Here is a 26,720-nt window from a genome sequence, read left to right on the forward strand (position 1 = left end):
CAATCCCTTAAGCCTAAGCTTCTTCAAAACTGGGAAATGGGAGCCGTCTGCATCCCAACATCTCAGATCACATTTGACAATGCTCAAGAATCTAAGGCGGAGAAACTCCCCGTTAACCGGACTCCACTTCTGTCCCTTGACGGAATTGATTATTTTGAGAGCTTCTAATTGGGGCAAAGAACCGATGATTGTTACATCATTCCAGTCAAGCAATCTGCATTACATGAGGAGTTACAAAAGCTGGTTGAACAAGCAATCATCATATCCCACCAACTCATCGTAGATTAGATGCAATTTGCTGGTGTTGGGAATTCTCTGCTGTTGGTTATCAAGTTGAGCAAAGGGATTCAATCTGTTTCATACTTCCCAAACAGGAGGCAGTTAAAAACTATTGACAACTGAAAAACAATTAATACACAGATAGAGCTCAGCAATAACATCTCTCTCTCTCTCTCTCTCTCTCTTCCATCACTTGTTCCTATACTATTTCTTCCAGCAGTTCTTGTTCAAGGTGATGCTTTTTCTATTTTTATTTTTTTCTTCCCAATAAAAATAATTGCATTATTTTCTATGCTCAGTTTTCAATGATGACAATGAACCTCAGATTTTGACACCACAGGAGGTATTGGAGGGTTTCGAGTTCAAATCTCACTAAAAGATTGCCAGACATCAACTTACAAACTCAGACAAAACAGAGATCTTGATTTCAATCAAGAATTCATATACATAATGCTTACATTGTGAAACTAAATTAAATGTAGCTCCAATTTGCATATACGATGTAACTCCCAATCCAAGTAAACAATCCCACCAACAGCGCCTACTACTACAAATGTGTGCGTCATAGGTGAGACAGAGAGAGAGAGAGGGGCACTTTATTATATGTAGAAAACATAGAGATTACATTAACAACATCACAACTACAAAATTGAAACATTTTTAAATCATCATAACATAAAGGTTAAATAAACAAATAAGCAATTGTACTTCCCCCTTAATCTCTATTGCAATAATTCCTGACCTTCAAACACAACATAAAACCTAACTAGAATAGAAGTCCTTTGGTACGAGTTTCTTAACCTTATTAAACAGAGCGCTATCTTTACCTTGCCTTTTCACAGGTTCAATCAACATCGAATATGCAGTTGTGTCAAGTGTGCATCCCCTTGAATCCATCTCTTCCAACAGTTGCATTGCATCATGCATCTTGTTCATTTTGAGAAGACCTCGAACAAAAACATTGTATGTTACACTATCAGGCAAGCAACCGTTGTTTACCATTTGTGCCATCAAATCCTTAGCCTCCTCTATCTGCCCTTGCTCACAAAGTGCACCGATAAGGATTGTATAAGTTATGACGTCAGGCTGCAAGCCCTTGGATAGGAGCTCATGGAACAGATCTTTAGCCTCCTCTAACTGCCCTTGCTCACAAAGTGCACCGATAAGGATTGTATAAGTTATGACGCCAGGCTGCAAACCCTTGGATAGGACCTCACGGAACAGATCTTTAGCCTCCTCTATATGCCCTTCTTTGCAAAGTGCACCAATGAGAATATTATATGTTACTACGTTCGGCTGCATACCTTTAGATGGAAGCTCGTCAAAAAGATCCTTAGCCACCTCCATCTGCCCTCCTTTGCAAAGTGCACCAATGAGAATATTGTATGTTATGACATTAGGCTGCAAACCTTTGGATGGAAGCTCGTCGAACAAATCCTTTGCTTGTCTAACATTGTTGTCATTACACAATCCTTCAATCAGAATATTGTATGTTACAATGTTCGGAATAATGCCTTTATCTTCCATGGTATGCAACACCGAAAATGCATCAACAATACGATGAGCTCCGCACAAACCATCCAGCAAGACATTGTAAGTCTTTATATTCGGAGACACTTGTAGAGCTTCCATCTCTTTAAAAAGCTTCAACCCGTCTTCACATTTGCCTTCACGAAATAAGGCCTCTAGCATTATGTTATAAGAAACCACATCGCGCTTTAACCTTTTGTAGGGAATTATGGTAAAAAGATGTGAAACTTCGTTGACTCGCCCCTTTTTGGAATACCCGTTCATCAATGTACAGTAGCTTATGATATCGGGCTTCATTTCAGAGATCAATGCCAATTGGAAAATGCATTCAGCTTCGTCCATTTTCCCTTGCAAACAATATCCGTTAATCAATGCATTGTATGTGACAATGTTGGGCTGAACATCAAGCTCCTTCATAAACACCAACATATGCTCCGCCTCTTCGACCTTTCCATCTTTGCACCAAGCATCCACAAAGATATTACACGTCACCACATTTGGATAGACCACATCAGCTATCATCTTCTTTAACATGTCTTCAGCCTCATCCATTCTTCTCCTTTTGCATAACCCCTCAATTATTGAATTATATGTCACGACATTCGGTGAAATCCCCTTATCACCCAAAGTGGAGAAGAGTTGGAGAGCTTCTACCATCTTTCCATCTTTGCATAGACTATCAATGACTGTAGTGTAAGCATACACATCGGGTTTGCAGCTCCCTTTTCCTTTTTCCAATGAGCAGAGCAAAGCAATCGCCTGTAGAATATCTCCAGCTTTGCATAACCCATTAATTATAGTACTATACGTATACTCGTCGGGCTCGCACAGTTGGTAGGCCGACAGCTTCCCCAACAATTTAGCTGCCTCTGGGATCCTTTCAGGAGAGTGTTGAAGGTCACCACGGTAGGCTCGAACCCACGCTTGAAAAAACTGCCTAAGATCGCAAACCCAAAATCAGGCCTTTTGAGTCGGCAATAGCAATCAATCGCAATACTCAACGTGTAGTGATTTACAGGAGCATCCCTTTGAAGCATTTTTTCGTACAGATGAAGTGCAGCAGAGTATTGTTTCAGCTTCACCACAGCACTCAGCAATTTCGTGAAAACAGTAATAGAAGGAAGCGGCTCCGTTCTCATCATATCCCGAAATAGAGCGACGGCATCATTGGGCTCACGTATAGATTCAAAATCGAATCTATGATAGGCGGAGAAGTGTCTCCTCATTTGGCAGCTGGCATTATCAAAATGAAAAATGGGTAGAAGAAATGATTGATAATGTGGAGAGGCGATGGAAAAAGTGGAGAATTTAGATGAAGAATTCGAACAAATTCTAGGCAGAAACATGGCGGCGTGGTTGTGTGCGCTGAAGTTCGAAGCTGAAGAATTGGGGAAAAAGGAGAGTTAGGGTTTTGTGAGAATAAAGGTGAAAAATGAGCTTTGCGGAATTGGAAAGGTAAAGTAGATGTGGTTATTTCGATTCATGATGAGCCGTTGGATGTTGTTGATCAAATCTCAGTTTGGTTTGTAAATAAATAATTTACTAACTTAACAAATTATGTTTGAGCTTGTGAAGTATGTGAATAATTAAACAAAAATATATTTTATTAAAATATTTAAAATAAAAAAGGGTTAATTACAGTATAATATTACGAAATTTGCCCAAATCCATTTTTCCCACTATCTTTAAAAATTCCATTTTTGATCAAATACTTTGACATTTGTTTAATTTTCCCATGATTTTTTTTCCGATGACCGAAAAAATGACATAGCAGTGATGTGAATTTAATTTTACACGTAACACTGACGTGGAATATATATAAATTTTAAATTACATAAATCTATATAATATATAAAAAGGCAGTTTAACGGCTATTTTTTCCCACCAAATTTTAAAAATCAGTTTTTTTTAACTGCTTCATATTTTTCAGCAAGTATGCAAAAATTGCGTTCCACTCATTTTTCTTTATACTCCACCTTTTTCTTTTATGTTTTGATTTATTTTATTTTCTACATCTTTCTAATCTTTTGATTTTATTTAATTAGCTTTATTTTAATTTTATTTTCAATTTTAATTTCTTTTGTTCATAGCAAATATATTCAATTTTCGTTTCAATTGTAATTTAATTTGATTAATGTTAAATATTTAATATACATATCAAATTAAAGATTATGAAAATAGCTTTAATTTGATATAAAAAAATGGCTTTTTCCCTCCATTTATTCCCTCTTTTTTTTCTCTGTTCTCCCACCATTTTTTCACTATTTTTTTATATTTTAATCCTTTTCTAAACATTATCACATTATTTTATTTTTTTAAAATATGCACATTTTAAATTTAATATAGTATGAAAATCATGAAAAATGAAGTTAAAACGATTAAGTTATGAAATAAATTAAAAGTTAAAATATTTTACTTTATCTCTTAGTTAAAATTTTACAATTTTATATATATGTTTGTGTATGAAAATACTTATTTATTTATTATGACGCATATACTACTCGATGATATATAATAATGCTTAATGCTAATTTTTATTATTGATTTTTTTATTTAATAACTTTAATTATCATTACACTTTATACAAAGTTGAAAAATTATATTTTTAAATTTAGGATTTATTAAATAATTGACGGGCGTGGATTGTTTTAGTTTATTTATATTAAAATATATTTTATCTTTATATATTTTAATTTTATTTAATATTTATATTTATTTATTTAAATATGTTGTTTAGTTTCAATGTTGAATGGTAATACTAGTAATAATAAAAAAGCCCTAATTTCTTTTAATTGCTCTTTTTTTTTCAGGCAAAAGGAAATTAACGATTGTTTTCAGTTTGCAGCGTCGAAGGGTTCCTTTCCAGACCAGTGTGGAAGTCTTCATCACCTCAGCAATTCAGCAAAATTCAAAAATATATATATACATACCGCTCGGTGACGACAACAGTAGAAAGCGCGGCCCAAATTCTTCATTATTTTTTAAGTTTCAACATTTGCTACTTGTTTACACCTACAAACAATGAAATTAGAGGAAGAACCAAAAGAAAAGGAAGAAGAAGACATCTTGTAGATTGAAGAAGGAAACGAGAAAGAAGACTAAGAGGAAAAACTAGATGGTGCGATAATACTGTAACAGGAGGAAGAAGAGGGGCACTGCTTTTAATTTAGAAACTAGGGTTTTAAGTAATCCTGTCAATGAGATCCTTTAAGTAATCCTCTGCAACCTCTTCCAAGACTCGAGCAGCTTTGGGCTTTAGAAATCCCTCAGCAGTTCGCGAGACTGGAATCTCGCGATCCTCTTGAAAAGTCCCCATATAAAGGAAACATGGCTTCAGATGAGCAGGCAAATGGCTATAACTCGAATACAACACATTTAAGCATTGGTCTCCCTCTCCTGAACTCAAAATTGATCTAATGTTTTCTAACACATTGTGCCAATATTCAACTGTCTTAGCTGACTTCTGAAGAAGCCCTCCGATCACAGTGACCGACAGAGGAAGCCCTCTGCACATTTTGGCTATATTGATAAAATAAACAACAAAAAAATAAAATCTTATAGCATCCATAGCTTGAATTACCTGCTGCAGATCGACCGTGCATCCAAGGCTTGCTTGATTGGATACAGAATGAATTCGATCCACGATTCAATCACGTGCGAGATTTGTCTCTCGAGATGTTGTGCCTGTTTACTACCTCCACCGTGATTATAGGCCTCTATGAAATCAGCCTTTTTATGAAGGAATTGGATCTGATTGATTGTCGAGAGAGAAAGCAGAGCTGCATAAGCCGCCATTGCCGATGATTTTGGAGGTTCCAGAAAAGGAAGCCAACAGACTGAGACTTACAAATTGAGGAGCTTTACTTCTTCTCTATGCTGAGCTGTCGTGCCACTCAATTTTCAGGCATCATTTTGCTATTTAAAAAACAAATTATTTTTCTAAATAATTTTATAACTAAATTAATAATTTTATTTAGCTGCCTCTGGATCATAGAGATAATCTAATGAAGGCTCCTCTTAATTTCTGAAATATTTGAACTTGAAGGCCCTCATATCCTACACTCTCTTCTTCTTCCTTCATTTTCATTTACGAAATTTGAGCAGACTCACTGCATCTAATTGTTGCTGGTTGTGAAATAAATGCAAAAAACTTGTAATTTCCATGGCTCAGTTGTGATCTTTTAGCTACAAGATTGTAACTGGAAGTTTTTTCTGTACTGATTTATTGCATTAACTTGGCTTTAATCTCACAAACTATATGTTTTGTGATGAATCTCACCCTAGAAATATCTGCCATCCTAGAAATAACATTATTTATCTGGAACTTTTTTTTTTTTTAATTCTGTATCCAATCAAGCTATGGATGCTATGAGGTTCTTATTTATTTATAATTTATTTTAGTAAGGTATAGCCATTTAAAATCAGATTTAGTGTCCATCGTTATCGTTCCCCAACACTTGTTCCTCACAGATCTTTCATCCCCACAAAAATTCTTAAAACCATCGTTTCTTCCATGGTTCCATAAAACATTTCTTCTCTTTATCAAATACATGTTTTTTATTAACCTGGGCTGGCGGAAGAAAACCGTTGATACCAAATATAAAATCAAACACATAGCAAAATTGACAATTTCATTTCGTCTGCGAAAAATGAGAGACTTACAATAAAAATGGGAATTCTTGATGAAGAGTAACTAATCGTAGAGATAATCTAACGACCGTTCATTAAGAAATCTCCAGGCTGCATTCATAATTCGAACTTGAAGGCCCTCATTTCCTAGACTCTCTTGTTCTTCCTTTATTTTCATCGCCGAAATTTCAGCAGACTCACAGCATTCAACCACACTGATAATTTCAAGCGTTGGAATTTCTCCAATATCCAAAGGGATCTCTTCCAAGTACATCAATCTCTTAAGCCTAAGCTTCTTCAAAACTGGGAAATGGGAGCTGTCTGCATCCCAACATCTCAGATCACAACTGTCAATGCTCAAGAATCTAAGGCTGAGAAACTCCCCGTTAACCGGACTCCACTTCTGTCCCTTGACGGAATCAACTAGCTCGAGAACTTCTAATTGGGGCAAAGAACCGATGATTGCTAGATCATTCCAGTCAAGACTGCAGTTTGTGAGTGACAGCTTCTTCAGAGATAACGGAAATGCACACTTGAGCTGATCTGCATTGCATGAGGATCGGTAAGGAAAGGTGGAAACTAGCTTTAGTGATTGAAGTTTATGTAGGCTGCCAAGATTGTGGAGATGGTCTAACAAGCAATCATCATATCCCTCCAACTCATCATCGTAGATTAGATGCAATTTGTTGGTGTTGGGAATTCTCTTACACACCTCCTCACTCAACCTCAAATTTACTGTTTTTATCAGTGTCTGTAAGTTTCCCATGACAACACAGTCATTTGGAGGAGGAGGAGGATGGGGAAGATAAATCCGTTTGCACTCCACATGCCTAAGTTGTGACAAGCTCCAAATTTCAATTGGTGCAATAAGTCTCGCATCAATTGTCAATGTTTGCAGGTTCCAAATGAAGGATATTGAAGAAGGAAGCCTCACCAAGGAGAACGGAGATTGGAAAGTAAGGCACCGCAGGTTCAAGTTCTGCATTATATTTACCGCGAAACAGTCGCTAGCCACAGTCAAAACTCTCAATAACTTGAACACAACCGGCAGCTTGAACCCTCTGCATACTAGAGAACGAAGAAGCTGCGCTGATTTCAGAGCATCAGACATCTCAGGAACATCATCACTCTTGATGAAGTCATGACATATGAAGCGACGCTCCTTAGTCATGTTGTCGAGTGCCCCTTTGGCATAGAAGAACTTGTCTTTCTCAGAGACTTTGAGGAACAGATCTCTTATCCGATCGATGGGGCGACGCTTCTTAGTCATGTTGTCGAGTGACCTTTTGACATAGTGATAGAAGAACTTGTCTTTCTCAGAGACTTTCAAGCACAGATCTCTTATCAGATCGTGAAGTCGACAAGACCTAATCTTCCCATTAGATCGATGTCTGCCAACAAGAACAAGATTCCTGTCGACTAAGTCTTTCAAGTACCCCTCTGCAATCTCTTCTAACATTTGAGCTCTCTTCGGTTTGATAAATCCTTCAGCAACCCAAAGTTTGATGATTCGTGATGCACGAATCTCATGGTCCTCCCGGAAAATCCCCATATAAAGAAAACATGGTTTCAGATGAGGGGGCAAGTGATTATAGCTTAAAGATAACACATCTAAGATCTCTTGCTTCTCCATTGAATTGGGGATTGATTTTATATTCTCGGCAACATCCTCCCAGAATCCTACAATCCTAGGCGATTTGAGAAGAAACCCTCCAATCACAACAATTGACAAGGGTAGTCCTCTGCACAATCTAACAATCTCATTTCCCACACTTTCTAGTTGATGACAAGGGCAATGTTCTTGCTGGAAAGCGTTTCTGCAAAACAACACCCAACTTTGATCCTTTTTCAAAGGTTTCATGGTGATGCAAGAAGTAGAGCCACAATCACTAGCCACATCCGACAACCTAGTAGTTAAAATGATCCGACTTCCATTCCCATTATCGGGAAAGTAACGCCTCACCTCATCCCAAGCTTCGACACTCCATATGTCATCTAATACAATCAGATATCTTCTACCACATAAAGTCTGATGCAACTTTAGCCCTAAATCATTTTCACTTCCACTTTGCCCTATGCTAGAGAGAAGTTTTGAAAAGATTTCTTTTGCACTGTATTGTTGAGATACAGTTGCCCAAGCACGAATGTGAAAGTGTTCCTTGATGAATGAATTTTCATAAACATTTAGAGCAAGCGTGGTCTTACCCGTGCCGCCCATCCCAACAATCGAGATGATTTGCTGCTTGGGTTGATGTATGGTGAGCTTGTCCATGATGTGGATCACGTCGTCTTCGAGTCCCACCGGAGAAGCCTTTCCGGTGGTGGTGGTGAGAGGTTGTTTCTCCTCCACAACATCCATGTCACCATGTGTAGCTTGCTCCTCTCTCGCTAGCCATTTCTCCTTGAGCTCAGCACCCTTTCTCATGATACCATCCATTTCTTCAATTATTTGTTGCAGATCCGACAACGAGCATTTATGACTGGGTCGATTTCTCCCTTGCCAGCGCCGCAGCATGAACTTGGTCCGTGCTTGCTTCTTCTCAGCATGAATTTGATCGACAATGTGTGATTCAATCACATCTTCAGCTGCGTGAGCTGCAGATGCGATTTGTCTCTCCAGATCTGATGCTTCTTTGCTACCTCCATCAATAGTAGGGTTGGTTATCAAGTCGAGCAAGCCATCAGCCTTTTCCCCAAGGGATTCAATCTGTTTCTTGTCGAATACAGTTGAAAGGCGAGGATGGCTCATCATCTGCTCAATGATGTTCATCACAGAAACCAGAGCTGCATAAGCTGCCATCTCAAATCAAAGTCGAATTTTGTTGAAATTTGAGGAATCTGAACGACGATTGACATAATCTGCTAAGAAATAAGTAATCAAGTCGTTTTATTCTCCATTAGCTGTGATCCACAACAATCTCATTATTAAAGTTCCTGCCTGGGTTCCACAGCCGCATTATTAAAGTTTCTTTTCCTTTTCTTTCAAAAAAAAAAAAAAAGTTTCTTTTCCTTCACTAAAAAAACCGAATATATTATGTGCACCACAATCTCTTTATTTGATATTGAATCATCCTTTTAAATAAATACTCCCTCCGTCCCACTAGAATTCACACTTTTGAGTTGGACACCGAGATTAAGAATAAAGGGTTAGTAAGTAGGGTCCACTTATTTTATGTGTGTAGAGAATATGGAATGAGATTCAGTGTACCACATTTTATGTCCACTTTGTGTTCCACTTTCAATTTTATTTAATTTCTTATATATATTTTCGTCAATTTCAATTTTATATGTTTTAGTTTATTTTTGTGATTATAAACTAGGGTTTATTCCATCAATTTAGGGTATATAATTATTTTTTTATCATTTAATTTCATTTTTATTAGCTAATAATAGGTTGATAAATTCAAAGTCATGGTATATACTTTCTAAAAAATTTAATCTTTTGAAATAAAAATTAAATATAATTCCTAGTATTATAATAAATTTTATTTTTATAAAAAATATTTTTAAAATAATAGATATAAGCATGGGACATAGTGACACACATGAGATTGTGGGATACCGGATCTCTTCTCAGAGAATATAGGGACCACATACCATTTTAGGAAAGTGTCAATTCTAGTGGGACAAATAAAAAAGACAAGTGTGTCAATTCTAATGGCACGAAGGGAGTATCATTTTTAGTTTCCTTATTTTCTAGTATAAAATAAAAAATAGTAAGATCTAATTTGTCATTTTCGTCAATTCATAAAAGTATATCATAACCTATTTTTATTAACAATTTGACTAATTTGTGTACCTAAATTGACTAATTTAATTAACTTGATCACCTAGTCTTCTAAAATGGTAGCTAGAAATGCTTGTGGATCAAGTTGTAAGCTTGCTGTCATTTTCATAGAGTATCTCATCTCTGTTGTGTTTCGCGTTGCTTGTGCTCAGGATGCTGCTATGAGATCTATGATAGATCTATGGTACTGAAATAAATGCAAAAAACTTAAAATTTCCATGGTTCGGTTGTGATCTTTTAGCTACAAGATTGTAAGTGGAAGTTTTTCTGTATTGATTTATTGCATCAACTTGCTTTAATCTCACAAACTATATGTTTTGTGATGAATCTCACCGTAGAAATATCTCAAATGAATGCTGTTGTTATTATTCAGTATAAATCGTGTGAAGCTTAGAACTAAAGTTGCTAGAACTGAAAGTGTTGTTTGAAGTCGGAGGGGTTTAGTTGCAAAGTCTGAATAGCGGAGGGACTTTGTTTGCAAATTCGAATAGTTGGCAGATCGAATCTGGTCCGTTGGTGCAGATCGTGCGGTTGGGATTTAATCTTTGTTTTCAGTTAGTTATAACTAACTGAACGGGAGTCTTCGTCTTCCTCAACTCAGCTCCTGCAACTAGTTCAAGAAAAATACACAGAGAGGAAAGAATTGTGAGAGGATTGAGAGATTATCTTTCAGAGTTAGATTTGATTTTCGGTGTCTTTCTTTTCGATTCAAAGTTATAGTCTCTGTGATTCTAAGTTTGCTTGGTGAATAAAAGTAGATCGATTTGCTTGGCCCGTGGATGTAGGTTGAAAAACCGAACCACGTAATTGCTGTGTTTTTGTGATTTCTTTGTTACTTTTCTGCTGATTTCACTAACAAATGTCATTCTAATTCTAGAAATAACATTATTTACCTGGAAAATTGTTTTCAAGATATGGATGCTATCAGGATTTATTTATTTAGTAATTTATTTTATTGATATATAGCCATTTAAAATCAGATTTTAGTGTCCGTCATTCTTCTCGTTCCCCAACAGTTTCTTCTCTTTGTGAATCAAGATGTGCTCCACAATCTCTTTATAGATACTGAATCATCCTTTTAAATTTCATTTTTAGTTTCCTTATTTTTTATAAAATTAAAAATAAGATCTAATTTGTCATTTTCGTCAATTCAGAAAAATATATCATAACCTATTTTTAATAACAATTTGACTAATTTGTGTACCCATCTTCACTCACTAACAACTTGACTAATTTAATTAACTTGATCACCTAGTCTTCTAAAATGGTTGCTAGAAATGCTTGTGGATCAAGTTGTAAGCTTCTTGTCATTTTCACGTCGTTTAATCTTAACTTTGAATCGGAATAGTAGCGCTAGTCCTCACGACCCACAAAGCCTACAAGAAATCTACATTCTTAATAGGTTTCCTGAATCTAATGTTAAGTCATAGTGAAGTAATTCATATTATACGATTCATCACGCCGGGTTTTTAAAACTAAAACTCTTGAGTTAAGGACACCAACAATATCCTTACTCGATTTTCTTTAATAATTGAATTTATAATTAAAACCAATTAAACCATAAATACTTTTATTGCATAATGTAAATACAATTTAATGTCATGCTTGAAACATATGATAAATAATTGCTTAAAATATACACATAATAATAAATACAATATATTATTATTATGCATCACTCTTTAAAATAATTAATTAAACTAATGATGGTTTAATTAAATAATCAAGGTAGCCCATTTGAACATGAATATGCACGGCCCAATTAAACCAAAAAAGGGCCTTTTTTAAAATAAAATAAAATCGCAGCCCACATGATTAATTAAAACAGCCCATTTCAGTTAACAAAAAAGGAGAATAGCCCAGATTTAATAAAATAAATCGGGCCCAAACATTTTAAATAAATCTCTCAACTCCGGCGAATCAGCAGCAAAAGCCGCCATTGCCGTTTCTTCTCTCTCTCTCTACCATTGCCGATGAACTAGCAGCGACGTTCCACTACTCCTCAGACTCGATACACCACCAGTTCAAAAGCAGAGACAAGAATTCAAGACGATATATGAAATCTGTTCCATATATGCATATATATATATATTGTTCAATAACTTGATATATGAAATAGTAGTATTTTTTCTTGTCTTGGACATGATCTTACTTTTTTTTTCTTTTTTTTTTAATATATATTTCACCATTATAAATATTATTTATTTATCCAAAAATCATATCATTCATTTTTATATGGTGGGATCCTTTATCTATTAAATACACGTTCACTATCTATTTCATCAAACACTAAATTAGCCAAAGTGGGCTCGTTTCTTCAAGGAAAATGATAGGAGATTTAGATACTTACTTTTGAGGGAAAAAGTGGTATGATCTACACTAATTAAATATTTTAAGTATATTATTAATTTTCGAAGGTGTAAAACAAATTTATTCTAGTGAAATATCCTAAAATAGAAAATGAACCTATTATAATAGAACGAATGGAGTAATTTATATCAACATCATAATTTTTAAATGAACGTTAGGTATGAATTCCTGCCAAATAATTCAATATAAAATTGCTCAACAATTGAATTTCTCATCAGAATTTGCTAGGGGTGAGCAAAATCGAATCGAATCCAAATAACCGAACCGAACCATTAGTATTTGGTCGGTTTGGTTCGGTTTTGAATTATTTTGGTTTTGGATCGGTTCTAATTTTAGAAAAACCGGAATTTTTTTGGTCGGATCGGTTTTGTGTTTAAAAAATTTGGACGAAACCGAACCGACCGAAGTTTTTTAATTTAATAAGTTATAATATATATATATATATATATGTATGTATATATATGTATATATATATAGTTACAATTTTATCATAATTGAAATTGGTCAATGGATAGGTACATTTTATATTTATGGTTAATATTTGAGTTAAAGTTGGTTTAACTTATTTTGTTACAAAATTCTCATTGACAGGAAATACGTTTCTAAAATTAAAAATTTAAATATTATATCAAAGTTTGGATAAACCGAAACCGAAGTTTAAGTATGGTTTGGATAGGATGGGTTGGAAGGAGAATTTTGGTTCGAATCGGTTGACATTTTTTGAAAGTTTGGATGATTTGGTTTTAGGAGTTCGGATCGATTTTCAACCGAACCGACCGATTGCTCACCCCTAGAATTTGCCGTATGTTTATTGGCAAGTATCTTAGCAAAATAAATACCTATTTTAATCATCAAGGATAATGGAAAATAAATCCTTATCAGATCTCTTCAATAATTTAGATAGTGCTATAAGAATTTAATATTATGAGATTTGTGGAGCACAGGCTCGAGCTCTCTATCTTCAAAAGATTAAAATAAAGGGTGATTCTATTCATAGCCCCCATTTTACTTTTTATAACACCCTATTTAATACAATATTAAAAATATTTATATTTAGACTAATTTACCCCTTAACCTCATTTGTTTGTCTTTTTAAACGTGATCTTAACCCCCAAAATATTTTGACAATATCATTCTTTTTCGAATAATACACTTATCAGAGCTATAATCATTTTTCTTAGCCCCCATTTATCAGATCCAAAATATTTGGATCTTAGCCCCTATTTTCTTTTTTCAATTTTTCTTCACCTTCAACACTTGACCCACTTCTACATTGCCTATTCCAAGAAAGCATGTTTTTGCAGATTAAAAAAAAGCGAAAACTACGTTGAAATTCGAGAATCTATTTCAATTGGAGTATAAGTTGGGTCAACATATTACAACAATGTTCGAGAATCTATTTATTTTAATACGTACAAACATTTAAAATATGGTTCTTTATTGTGATGAGTGCAGGAAAAGAAGTAGGTCTCTTTGGGTTTCTGGGAATTCAAATCCTTGCTCCTTCAATCCCACCCAAAAAAAAAATCAAACCTTTGGGCAAAATACATACTCATGATACATAAAATATCAACTGATAATAATTGGTTAGCTTTCTTGACAGAGTCCAACCTTAAACTATGTTCAGTGGTATTCCACTGGTTTCTCTTTGCCGTCAATGGCAGTGGCGCCACCGTCATCCTTTTCTGGAGGAACAAATCCTTTTGCAGATCAATTTGGGAGAGCGTTTTGAAGGGGTTTGCGGTTATGGCTACTGGGCTACAGGGCAAAATTGTAACTTCATAATTATTTTATATTATTATTTTATATTAAGTGCTATGAAGAGTAAAATGGGGCTATGAATAGAATCACCCTAAAATAAAACGACTTGATTTATTTATTGATTTTAGCAGACGCCGTCAAAGTCTATGACCCATCATTCAGATTCATCAAATTTCAAATTGCAGTCTGCTGCTTAATCGAAGGATTTGAGATGGCAGCTTATGCAGCTCTGGTTTCATTGATGAACAATATTGAGCAGATGATGAGCCATCCTCGCCTTTCAACTGTATTCGACAAGAAACAGATTGAAGCCATTGGGGAAAAGGCTGATGGCTTGCTCGACTTGATTACCAACAGTAATATTGATGGAGGTAGCAAAGAAGCATCAGATCTGGAGAGTCAAATCGCATCTGCAGCTCATGCAGCTGAAGATGTGATTGAATCGCACATTATCGATCAAATTCCTGCTGGATCCAGTCATGGATGCTCGTTGTTGGATCTGCAACAAATAATTGAAGATATGGATGGTATCATGAGAAAGGGTGCTGAGCTCAAGGAGAAATTGCGAGCGAGAGAGGAGCAAGCTACACATGGTGAAATGGATGCTGTGGAGGAGAAACAACCTCTCACCACCACCACCGGAAAGGCTTCTCCGGTGGGACTCGAAGACGACGTGATCCACATCATGGACAAGCTCACCATACATCAACCCAAGCAGCAAATCATCTCGATTGTTGGGATGGGCGGCATGGGTAAGACCACGCTTGCTCTAAATGTTTATGAAAATTCATTCATTAAGGAACACTTTGACATTCGTGCTTGGGCTACTGTATCTCAACAATACTGTGCAAAAGAAATCTTTTCAAAACTTCTCTCTAGCATAGCGCAAAGTGGAAGTGAAAATGATTTAGGGCTAGAGTTGCATCAGAGTTTATGGGGTAGAAGATATCTGATTGTATTAGATGACATATGGAGTGTCGAAGCTTGGGATGAGGTGAAGCGTTACTTTCCTGATAATGGAAATGGAAGTCGGATCGTTTTAACTACTAGGTTGTCGGATGTGGCCAGTGATTGTGGCTCTAGTTCTTGCATCACCATGAAACCTTTAAAAAAGGATCAAAGTTGGGTGTTGTTTTGCAGAAACGCTTTCCAGCAAGAACATTGCCCTTATCCTCAACTAGAAAGTGTGGGAAATGAGATTGTTAGATTGTGCAGAGGACTACCCTTGTCAATTGTTGTGATTGGAGGGTTTCTTCTCAAATCGCCTAGGACTGTAGGATTCTGGGAGGATGTTGCCAAGAATATAATATCAATCCCCAATTCAATGGAGAAGCAAGAGATCTTAGATGTGTTATCTTTAAGCTATAATCACTTGCCCCCTCATCTGAAACCATGTTTTCTTTATATGGGAATTTTTGAGGAGGACCGTGAGATTCGTGCATCACGAATCATCAAACTTTGGGTTGCTGAAGGATTTATCAAACCGAAGAGAGCTCAAATGTTAGAAGAGATTGCAGAGGGGTACTTGAATGACTTAGTCGACAGGAATCTTGTTCTTGTTGGCAGACATCGATATAATGGGAAGATTAGGTCTTGTCGACTTCACGATCTGATAAGAGATCTGTGCTTGAAAGTATCTGAGAAAGACAAGTTCTTCTATGCCAAAAGGGCACTCAACAACATGACTGAGGAGCGTCGCTTCATATGTCATGACTTCATCAGGAGTGCTGATGGTCATGAGATGTCTGATGCTGTTATGTCAGCGCACCTTCTTCGTTCTCTGCTCTGCAGGAGTGCTCATGAGATGTCTGATGCTCTTATGTCAGCGCAGCTTCTTCGTTCTCTGGTATCCAGCACATGGTGGAAGCTGCCGGTTGTGTTTAATTTGTTGAGGGTTTTGACTGTGATTAGCGACTGTTCCGCGGAAGATGTAATGCAGAACTTGAACCTGCGGTGCCTTACTTTCGAACCTTTTGATTCCGGCGCCTGGGTATGGCTTCCTCCTTCAATATCCCTCATTTGGAACCTGCAAACATTGTCAATTCACGTGGTAAACAATAGTCTAGTTGTTGCACCAATTGAAATTTGGAGCTTGTCACAACTTAGGCATGTGGAGTGCAAACGGATTTATCTTCCCCATCCTCCTCCAAATGACTGTGTTGTCATGGGAAACTTACAGACATTGACAAAAGCAGTAAATTTGAGGTTGAGTGAGGAGGTGCGTAAGAGAATTCCCAACACCAGCAAATTGCATCTAATCTACGACAAAAAGTTGAAGGGCTATGATGATTGCTTGTTCGACCATCTCCACAATCTTGGCAGCTTACATAAACTTCAATCACTAAAGCTAGTTTCCACCTCTGCTAACTCCTCATGCAATGCAGATAGGCTTAAGTGTGCATTTCCGGTATCCCTGAAGAAGCTGTCACTGAAAAACTGCAGTCTTGACTGGAATGATCTAACAATCATCGGTTCTTTACCCCAATTAGAAGCTCTCAAGCTAGATAATTCCGTCAAGGGACAGAACTGGAGTCTGGTTAACGGGGAGTTTCTCCGCCTTAGATTCTTGAGCATTATCAATTGTGATCTGAGATGTTGGGATGCAGACAGCTCCCATTTCCCAGTTCTGGAGAAGCTTAGACTTGAGGGATTGATGCACTTGGAAGAGATCCCTTTGGATATTGGAGAAATTCCGACACTTGAAATTATCAGTGTGGATAGATGTAGTGAGTCTGCTGGAATTTCCGCAAAGAAAATAAAGGAAGAAGAAGAGAGTCTAGGAAATGAGGGCCTTCAAATATTAGATATTGATGAGAGCATAGATGCGCGTGCTGAACCATTTATAGTAGCCTTCAAGTTCCTAGCATTTAGATGGTCGTTAGATTATCTCTACGATTAACTCTTCATCAAGAATTCCCATTTTTATTGTACGTCTTTCATTTTTCGCAGAGGAAATAAAATCGAAAAATAGACGGAGGTTACAATTTATACAAAATCAATACTTCATCATTTAAACTAACATTTGAAGTTTAAAGTGATATTCACCTCAACTTTTTACCCAAAATGTTGATTTTCCAAAAGGCCTAAATCGAATAACATCGATGGGTAAACTAACATTTGAAGTTTGAAGTGATATTCACCTTAACTTTTTACCCAAAATGCTGATTTTCCAAAAGGGTAAACTCTCCACTTTCACCCTTACCCAGAAACTATAACTGCAACAGTAACAAGAGATGTCAACTTCAATCTTAAGGCTATCATTCCCAAAGCTCTCTTGCTCTTTCTTAATCTCCAATGCTGAAATGGCTGCAGATTCAAAGCAGTGATGTAAATGAATGAGTTTGAGAGTGCTTATCTCTCCCATCTCCGAAGGTGTTAGAACCGGGTACACGATCGAGATATTACAAAATATTTATTTTGAGAAATTAAGACTCAAAATAATTGCAAATATTACAAAGTAAATAATTTGAGAAATTACAACTCAAATAATTTGATACAACTGAAATACACTGTATAAATAAATTATACGTATAAACAAAGTCGAGTCGAGATGAATCTCTTCCCGCAAGAAGATTATCGCCCCGGTAGTGCTCTTCGGTTTGGCGTATCTTCCCCAAAGGTAAAACGACTACGTCTCGTCGGATGTAGCACCACAATCCGGCGAGCTCCGGCGAACTTAATAGGATCAAGAACTGAGCGTTATGCAGAGGGTGTAGAATTGGCAGAATGCAGTATTTCTTGGTGTTGTTCGTTGTCTCTGCATGCTCTCCACAAGCCTATTTATAGACATGTGGTAAGTATGAATTCAATACATTGAATTCCACTCCGACGGCTGGAAGGTTGAAGATGTGGCCGGTGGCAGCAGCCATTGAAGAAACTTAGTTGCAAAATTGAAGACGCCATGCAGAAGTCGAAGCTGGCGTGCTTCTGCTGCTGCTGTGACTTGTTCTGCTGCTGTGACTGTTGCTGTGGGCTTGGGAATTAATTCAGTTGGGCCAAGAAAATTAATTCTGTTGGGCCAAAAAAATAAAAGCCCAATGGAGTTGGTCCAAAAAATAGTTTGGGCCCCAAACACCACCCCAAAGCACCAAGATCCAAGATCCAAGTCCTTGGCCGCGGCCCGCCCGCCCGCCCGTCCGTCCGATCGATCGATCGTCGTCGGCGGCGGCGCGCGTGTGTGTGCGCGAGGCTAGTACTTAGATCAAGCCCACTAGCAAGCCCACAAGTCAATTTATCAACTCCATGTGCTTTGCTATTCTTATACATGAAAAACATCTCTATGTTTTCCAATGTGGGATAACATAACAAATGTTATTTTTCCTCTTCAACATCCAAACTTTGACATACAATATCTCACTCATCGGAAATCGATTTTGAGACTTCAAGTATATCACGTTGATCTACTCGAGATGTAGATTAACATCCAATAATTATTTTAATTAAATAATAAATATTTAATTAAATAATAATTTTCAGATATGACATAAAACCATATTTCCAAAACCATATTTCCAACAATCCCCCACATGAGTGAGAAATCAGTATGCGAAAGTATGCAAACACTTAGCTCAGTTCTCTTAAGAAACAACATTGCATTTGGAAAGGTAGCTTGTGGCTTTGAACCTGCCATAGTCAATATTATCAAGTATACCGGCGGCCTAGTGGATTGTGTTCCTTGAACTAGTCCTCCTCGGTGTATACTGAGTCAACAATATTGACACAATATTGCTTCAATCCTTATTCGTTCTCACGTTTGTGTCCATTACAGGCCTTGGAACACCTCTTTGGATTCATAAGTGTTTCAATCGAAGCGGCCCCACTTCACACTTACATAGGTAACTCTTAACTCAAGTATCCTGCTATACTTGTCCTCTTCGAGGAGTTCTAGAGTCATTAAAAGTCAAAGACTTAACCTCACCACGTGCAGGTTTCCGAACACTCACTGTTCTACAAGGAATAGGCAATTCGAGTGTTCAACACACGGATTTTCATAGCTTAGTTGTCCCATTGAACCAAGTTCTTGGGATCCTCCAGTCATCATGGTTGGGTTGCCACTATGATTATCCTTAATTTGTGGACTTCAAACCCATTCCCCCTAACAGTTTATACATTTGATCTCGATGGATACTTTTTGTCAAAGGATCCGCTATGTTATCAATTGATCTTATATAATCAATTGAGATAACTCCACTATTGATCAAATGTCTCACGGTATTATGACGTCGACGAATATGTCTCGACTTACCGTTATACAAATGATTTTGTGCTCGTCCGATAGCAGCTTGACTATCACAATGAATTATCACGGACGACACAGGTTTCGACCAACATGGAATATCCTCGAGGAAATTTTTAAGCCACTCGGCTTCTTCACCAGCTTTATCCAAAGCTATGAATTCTGATTCCATGGTCGATCTAGCAATACATGTTTGCTTCTTGGATTTCCAAGACACAACACCACCCCCCACAGTGAATACATAACCGCTCGTTGAAAACGAGTCTTTGGCATCAGATATCCAATTTGCATCACAGTACCCTTCAAGTACAGAGGGTTCCCTAGTATAATGAATCGCATAGTTTTGAGTATATTTCAAATATCTCAAAATCCTTTCAAGAGCTTTCCAATGTTCATTACTAGGGTTAGCTGTAAAGCTGCCCAACTTGTTGACCGAGCATGCTATATCGGGACGAGTGCAATTTGTTAGATACAACAAGCTCCCAATAATCTTTGCATATTCTATCGCGTCAACAGGTTCTCCCTTGTGTACACTCAAATGCACACTAGGTTCCCATGGTGTCTTAGCTATTGGCTTGTCAAAAGCGTTGAATTTCTTTAACACTTTCTCAACGTAGTGAGATTGTGTTATAGTAATACCATCAGGTCTTCTTAGAATTTTAATTCCAAGGATAACATCAGCTAAGCCCATATCTTTCATGCTAAAATTTTTACTTAGCATGCCTTTGGTTTCTTGAATCACTCGGGAATTACTTCCCATGATGAGCATGTCATCTACATAAAGACAAACAATAACATATCCGTTATTAGAATTCTTAATGTAGACACATTTATCGCACTCATTGATTCTGAATCCATTTGACAACATTACACTGTCAAATTTTAAATGCCATTGAAGCGGTGCTTGCTTCAACCCATATAAAGACCTTTGAAGTTTGCATACTTTGTGCTCTTGCCCAGGTACTACAAACCCTTCAGGTTGCTTCATATATATTTCATCTTCCAACTCGCCATACAAGAACGCAGTTTTCACATCCATTTGGTGAATCTCGAGATTGTGCAAGGCAGCAATAGCGAGAAGCATCCGAATAGATGTTAGTCTGGTCACAGGTGAATAGGTATCGAAGAAATCGTACCCTTCTTTCTGCCTGAAATCTTGAACGACAAGTCGGGATTTGTACTTATCTATAGTACCATCAGATTTGTACTTCTTCTTTAGGATCCATTTGCATCCTAAAGCTTTACTTCCAGGTGGTAGATCCACTAACACCCAAGTATGATTCTGCATAATGGAATCAATCTCAATATCGATGGCTTCTTTCCAGAGAGCTGCATCTGAGCCAGACATAGCTTCTTTAATCGTCACCGGTTCGCCATCTAGCATCAAGACAACATAATCCGGTCCATAGACATTAGCTTTTCTAACTCGTTCCCCACGTCTCGGTTCTACATCCATAGGTTTAAACCTTGGTCTTTTCCTATTAGGTGGTACATGATTAGAACCCGTGGCATCATCTACTTGAGTAGAATTACTAGCTACTTCCATAGGTTTAGAACCTGTAGCATCATCATCAACTCCATCATTAGAGTTCGATGTACCTTTATCCTTGTTAGGATAGATATTTTCAAAGAATATAGCATTCCTTGATTCTATCGTTGTCCCAACATGTATATCAGGTATCTCCGATCTGTGCACTATAAAACGATAGGCACTGCTATTAAGTGCATGACCAATGAAGATACAATCCACCGTTTTAGGTCCTATTGTAACTTGCTTTGGTAAAGGCACTTCTACCTTGGCTAAACACCCCCACACTTTGAGGTATTTATACGAAGGTTTTCTTCCTTTCCATAGCTCATAGGGAGTTACATCTTTCCCTTTGAGTGGAATCTTGTTCAAGATATAGTTGGCCGTTAAGACAGCTTCCCCCCACATGTTCTGGGGTAATCCTGAACTAATCAACAAGGCATTCATCATCTCCTTAAGAGTTCGATTCTTGCGTTCAGCAACGCCGTTAGATTGCGGTGAATAAGGAGCCGTCGTTTGATGGATTATACCACTTTCGTTGCATAATTCAGCAAACGGAGCTACATATTCTCCACCTCTATCACTTCGAACCATCTTAATTCGACATCCAAGTTGATTCTCGGCTTCATTTTTGAAGTTTCTAAAAGCTTCAATAGCCTCATCTTTACTTTTCAATAAGTAAAGGTAACAATACTTTGTGCAATCGTCTATAAAGGTGATAAAGTACTTCTTGCCACCTCTAGTTTGCACGAACTTTAAATCACAAACATCTGTGTGAATAAGTTCCAATGGTTGAGTGCTCCTTTTTACCGATTTAAACGGTAACTTAGCCATTTTGGCTTCAACACAAACTTTACATTTTTCTTGTGAGTTGTATTCATCAACTTTTAGTAAATTCATTTTTACTAATCTCTTTATAGCATTTAGATTAACATGTCCAAGTCTACAATGCCATAAATCAGAACACTCAATCAAGTAAGCAGAAGAAGTTGATGCATCTTTATTGATTTTAGCCTTGGCAGGCTTACAAGCTCTTACACCAAGTTTGAAAAGTCCTTCGGAGGCATAGCCTTTCCCTAGGAACTTTCCCCACTTGCGTATTACAACATAGTCAGATTTGAAAAACAATTCAAAATCCTTATTCGTAAGCCTAAAGCCCGAAATTAAATTCTTTCGGACAGTTGGAACGTGTAATACGTCTTTTAATGTGATCTCCACGCCCGACGTGAGTTGAAGAATCACATCTCCCATGCCAAGGACTTGGGATGTCCGTTCGCTAGCCTCCATTATCGTTTTGTTTTCCACTTCTTTGTAGTTGTGGAACAACTCACGATTTATGCATATATGGACGGTAGCGCCGGTGTCCACGAACCAAGCGTTCGGGTTGTCCACATGATTCACCTCGGAGATCATGGCAGCAAAGTCATCGTGGTTCCAATCGTCGAAGTCCTTCTCGACGTTGTTCACGTTGCCATTTGCTTTCTTCCGCTTTGGCTTGCGGCAATCCTTAGCCATGTGACCTTTTTTGTCACAATTATAACATACACCATCAAACTTTGATGGTTGATGTCCGCCTTGCTTCCCTTTACCCTTATTATTAGGGTTAGGGCGACCACGTTTGTTGGAGGGACCGCCTTTCTCGGTGAGATTGGCCTTTGCCTCCATTGGAGCTTTTCCCTTTTGATCACGACTTCTCACGTGATCCTCCATTTGAAGCTTGGATATTAATATCGGCACGGACATCTCCGAGCGCTCATGCTTCAAAAGGTTTTGAAATTTCCTCCAACTAGGAGGTAATTTCTCTATGATGATTGCAACGAGCAATGCATCCGCCAAGGGCATCCCTTCGGCTTGAACCTCATGTGAAAGATTTTGGAACTCTTCCACTTGGTCCATCAATGGCCGGGAGTCGACCATTTTATATTCCAACCATTTGGCGACAATATACTTGGTAGTATTTGCCTTGTCCACTTGATATTTCAGATCAAGGGCCTCCCACAATTGTTTCGCGGTTTCATGAACCTTGAAAACACGGTAGAGCCGTTCGTCCAGAGACATGAGAACGGTGTTACGGCACAAGTAGTCGCCGCGACACCAGTTCAAATATCCGGCACGAATTTCTTGGCTTGTCTCCCCTTCCCCTTCACTCGGGGTTGGAGGTTTATCCTCCATTAAGAATCCGGCAAACCCCACGGTTGTGAGGTAGAATAGTATCTTCTCTTGCCAATATTTGAAGTTCTTGCCTGAGAACGTTGATGGTTTCTCGGCAAGACCAATAGTTCTAGATGTTGACGATGAAGCCCCCGTTGATGCAAACGAGGAAAATATTGACGACGTGGTTGAACCGATGGTTGCAGAGGTGGTGGAGCCATCCATATTGACGTCGGTGTGAGCCATTTCTCGAACGTGTATCAACGGCAGAGAAATAATCTTCTTGCGATTGTTAGAACCGGGTACACGATCGAGATATTACAAAATATTTATTTTGAGAAATTAAGACTCAAAATAATTGCAAATATTACAAAGTAAATAATTTGAGAAATTACAACTCAAATAATTTGATACAACTGAAATACACTGTATAAATAAATTATACGTATAAACAAAGTCGAGTCGAGATGAATCTCTTCCCGCAAGAAGATTATCGCCCCGGTAGTGCTCTTCGGTTTGGCGTATCTTCCCCAAAGGTAAAACGACTACGTCTCGTCGGATGTAGCACCACAATCCGGCGAGCTCCGGCGAACTTAATAGGATCAAGAACTGAGCGTTATGCAGAGGGTGTAGAATTGGCAGAATGCAGTATTTCTTGGTGTTGTTCGTTGTCTCTGCATGCTCTCCACAAGCCTATTTATAGACATGTGGTAAGTATGAATTCAATACATTGAATTCCACTCCGACGGCTGGAAGGTTGAAGATGTGGCCGGTGGCAGCAGCCATTGAAGAAACTTAGTTGCAAAATTGAAGACGCCATGCAGAAGTCGAAGCTGGCGTGCTTCTGCTGCTGCTGTGACTTGTTCTGCTGCTGTGACTGTTGCTGTGGGCTTGGGAATTAATTCAGTTGGGCCAAGAAAATTAATTCTGTTGGGCCAAAAAAATAAAAGCCCAATGGAGTTGGTCCAAAAAATAGTTTGGGCCCCAAACACCACCCCAAAGCACCAAGATCCAAGATCCAAGTCCTTGGCCGCGGCCCGCCCGCCCGCCCGTCCGTCCGATCGATCGATCGTCGTCGGCGGCGGCGCGCGTGTGTGTGCGCGAGGCTAGTACTTAGATCAAGCCCACTAGCAAGCCCACAAGTCAATTTATCAACTCCGTGTGCTTTGCTATTCTTATACATGAAAAACATCTCTATGTTTTCCAATGTGGGATAACATAACAAATGTTATTTTTCCTCTTCAACATCCAAACTTTGACATACAATATCTCACTCATCGGAAATCGGTTTTGAGACTTCAAGTATATCACGTTGATCTACTCGAGATGTAGATTAACATCCAATAATTATTTTAATTAAATAATAAATATTTAATTAAATAATAATTTTCAGATATGGCATAAAACCATATTTCCAAAACCATATTTCCAACAGGGATCTCTTGCAACTGCCAAAGATCTCGAGCAACGAGCTTTTCAAGAACTCGAAAAATAGAGGTGTCTGCAGCCCAACACACGACATCGCAGCCGTCGATTCTCAAGAACTTAAGACAAGGGAACTCACAGTTGAAAGTGCTCCACTCGCCTCCCAAGAAAGAGCTGTGTTCAAGCTCAAGAACTTGTAGATGTTGCAACGAACCAATCGTTGCCAGATCTTCACGAGTGAGGCTGAAGTTTCTCAAGCACAACTTGTTTAGCCGAGTGGGGAAGGCAAGCCTCTTGCTCAGCAAATCCACTGGATATCGCGATATGCAGAAAGTGAACCTCATGTTTAGTGATTCGAGCTTCTGTAAAGAGCAGAGATTGTGGAGATAGTGTAAGCACAAGCAATCTTCGTAATCTGTCAAGACATCATCAAAAACCACGCGCAATTTCTTGATGTTGGGAATTCTCTTGCACGCCTCCTCCGTCCATCTGAAATTCACTACTTGCACAAGTGTTTGCAAGTTTCTCAAGACACAAGCGTCATGAATGCAGACAGATCTAATCTTTCCATTCTTACGATACTTACCAACTAAAACGAGGTTCCTGTCAATGAGATCCTTTAAGTAATCCTCTGCAACCTCTTCCAAGACTCAAGCAGCTTTAGGCTTTAGAAATCCCTCAGCAGCCCAAAGTTTGGTGATTTCTCGCGATCCTCTTGAAAAGTCCCCATATAAAGGAAACATGGCTTTAGATGAGCAGGCAAATGGCTATAACTCGAATACAACACATTTAAGCATTGGTCCCCCTCTCTGAACTCAAAATTGATCTAATGTTTTCTAACACCTAGCACAGCTCCTCCTCGACCGCGGCCTTGCCACCGTAACCATCTTCACCACCCCTGCAAACCATCCATTCATGTCTCAATCTCTCACCGGAGCTGATGTTTCCATTGTCGACCTATATACCATTCCCTGACAACATCCAAGGTGTCCCGCCGGGAGCCGAGAGCACAGACAAGCTCCCATCCATGGCTCTCTTTCTACCATTTGTTCAAGCAAGAGCTAGAAAAGATCCATTCACAAGTCAGCTGCATCATATCAGACGGCTTCCTCCCTTGGACCCTCGAATCAGCATCGAGGCTTGGCATACCGCGTCTTTCTTACTACGGCATGAGCTACTATTCCATGGCAGTGAGCCGCGACGCAGCCTTCAGCGGTCTCATGTCTTCACCTGAAACAGATGATGAGCCCTTCACGGTCAAAAGCTTTCCTTGGATTCAGATAACAAGGAATGATTTTGATGAGCCGTTTAATAGGCGGGATCCCAGCGGTCCTCATTTAGAAGCGACTAGGGTGTGCAGATGCTTGTCAAGAGCTTAATCTATCAGAAGGAAGCAACATAATTTTATGATTTTACTTTTCTTCTTGAGCTATCATATATATTTTTCTCAGTAGAGTTGGCCGACGGCTGCATTTTTAAGGGCAATCGGCATATCTAATGATTGCCTCTTTCTTCCAGAAGAAACAAACTTTGATGGCCTTGATTTTTTCCATTTGAACCTTCCAAAGTTCTTTCTTGAATCTCTGATGCAATGTTTTGCTGCCTTGGGTTCCTATCACTTTGTGATATGCAGCCTCCATGTTTCATTGATCACTTCTTTCTTTCTTTCCGTGCATTTTTGCCTGTAAAATTATACAAGAGGAAATGGATCTATGTTGCATTGCTTGTATTGTGGAATGTAATGGTGTTGATAAGATTCCACAAAGATTTGAACAATAGCATCTTTTTCCTGGCTATTTTATATTTCACCGTGCATTGTTTGTGCTTTTGTCCCATGTTTTCAGTTTTATCTTTGGGTGTTCACCATATCTTGAATGGTTCAATTGTTTTTCAGCTCTTGGCAGAGGACTCTTCTCTAAGACGCTTCAAATCACATAAGCAAGGAGTACGACGACTCAGAGTTGTAGGAGATGTTCTTACTGTTGTAGTATGATGTTCCTTAGGCTGTATACCTCTTGTTGTTT

At 38.2% G+C, this 26,720-nt stretch overlaps 3 protein-coding genes and 1 pseudogene across 3 annotated transcripts; 1 reads left to right on the plus strand and 3 right to left on the minus strand.

The window, feature by feature from the left end:
* Nucleotides 1-579: 579 nt before the first annotated feature.
* Nucleotides 580-3,217, minus strand: LOC130999316 (putative pentatricopeptide repeat-containing protein At1g12700, mitochondrial; annotated as a pseudogene).
* Nucleotides 3,218-4,990: 1,773 nt separating this feature from the next.
* LOC130998735 (putative disease resistance protein At1g50180) lies at nucleotides 4,991-6,372 on the minus strand. The gene is made up of 2 exons (XM_057924143.1): nucleotides 5,390-6,372; nucleotides 4,991-5,315 (listed from the first exon to the last, which is right to left on the minus strand). Exons 1-2 carry the CDS (start codon nucleotides 5,602-5,604, stop codon nucleotides 4,991-4,993), a joined length of 540 nt encoding a protein of 179 aa, XP_057780126.1. The 5' UTR covers nucleotides 5,605-6,372.
* Nucleotides 6,373-6,502: 130 nt separating this feature from the next.
* Nucleotides 6,503-9,238, minus strand: LOC130998736 (putative late blight resistance protein homolog R1A-10). Its single transcript, XM_057924145.1, has one exon. The coding sequence runs from the start codon at nucleotides 9,236-9,238 to the stop codon at nucleotides 6,503-6,505; it is 2,736 nt and encodes a 911-aa protein (XP_057780128.1).
* Nucleotides 9,239-14,567: 5,329 nt separating this feature from the next.
* Nucleotides 14,568-17,255, plus strand: LOC130998737 (putative late blight resistance protein homolog R1B-16). Its single transcript, XM_057924146.1, has one exon. The coding sequence runs from the start codon at nucleotides 14,568-14,570 to the stop codon at nucleotides 17,253-17,255; it is 2,688 nt and encodes an 895-aa protein (XP_057780129.1).
* The last annotated feature ends 9,465 nt before the right edge of the window (nucleotides 17,256-26,720 follow it).

Source organism: Salvia miltiorrhiza, chromosome 8, assembly GCF_028751815.1.
Source record: "Salvia miltiorrhiza cultivar Shanhuang (shh) chromosome 8, IMPLAD_Smil_shh, whole genome shotgun sequence".
NCBI classification, from domain to species: domain Eukaryota; kingdom Viridiplantae; phylum Streptophyta; class Magnoliopsida; order Lamiales; family Lamiaceae; genus Salvia; species Salvia miltiorrhiza.

Excerpts from the sequence above, each read along its gene's own strand:
- LOC130998736 (XM_057924145.1), bottom strand. The coding sequence starts at position 9,238 with ATGGCAGCTTATGCAGCTCTGGTTTCTGTGATGAACATCATTGAGCAG.
- LOC130998737 (XM_057924146.1), top strand. The coding sequence starts at position 14,568 with ATGGCAGCTTATGCAGCTCTGGTTTCATTGATGAACAATATTGAGCAG.
- LOC130998735 (XM_057924143.1), bottom strand. The coding sequence starts at position 5,604 with ATGGCGGCTTATGCAGCTCTGCTTTCTCTCTCGACAATCAATCAGATC. Across the intron at positions 5,316-5,389 it reads GCACGGTCGATCTGCAGCAG|AGGGCTTCCTCTGTCGGTCA; the intron begins GTAATTCAAGCT and ends CAAAATGTGCAG.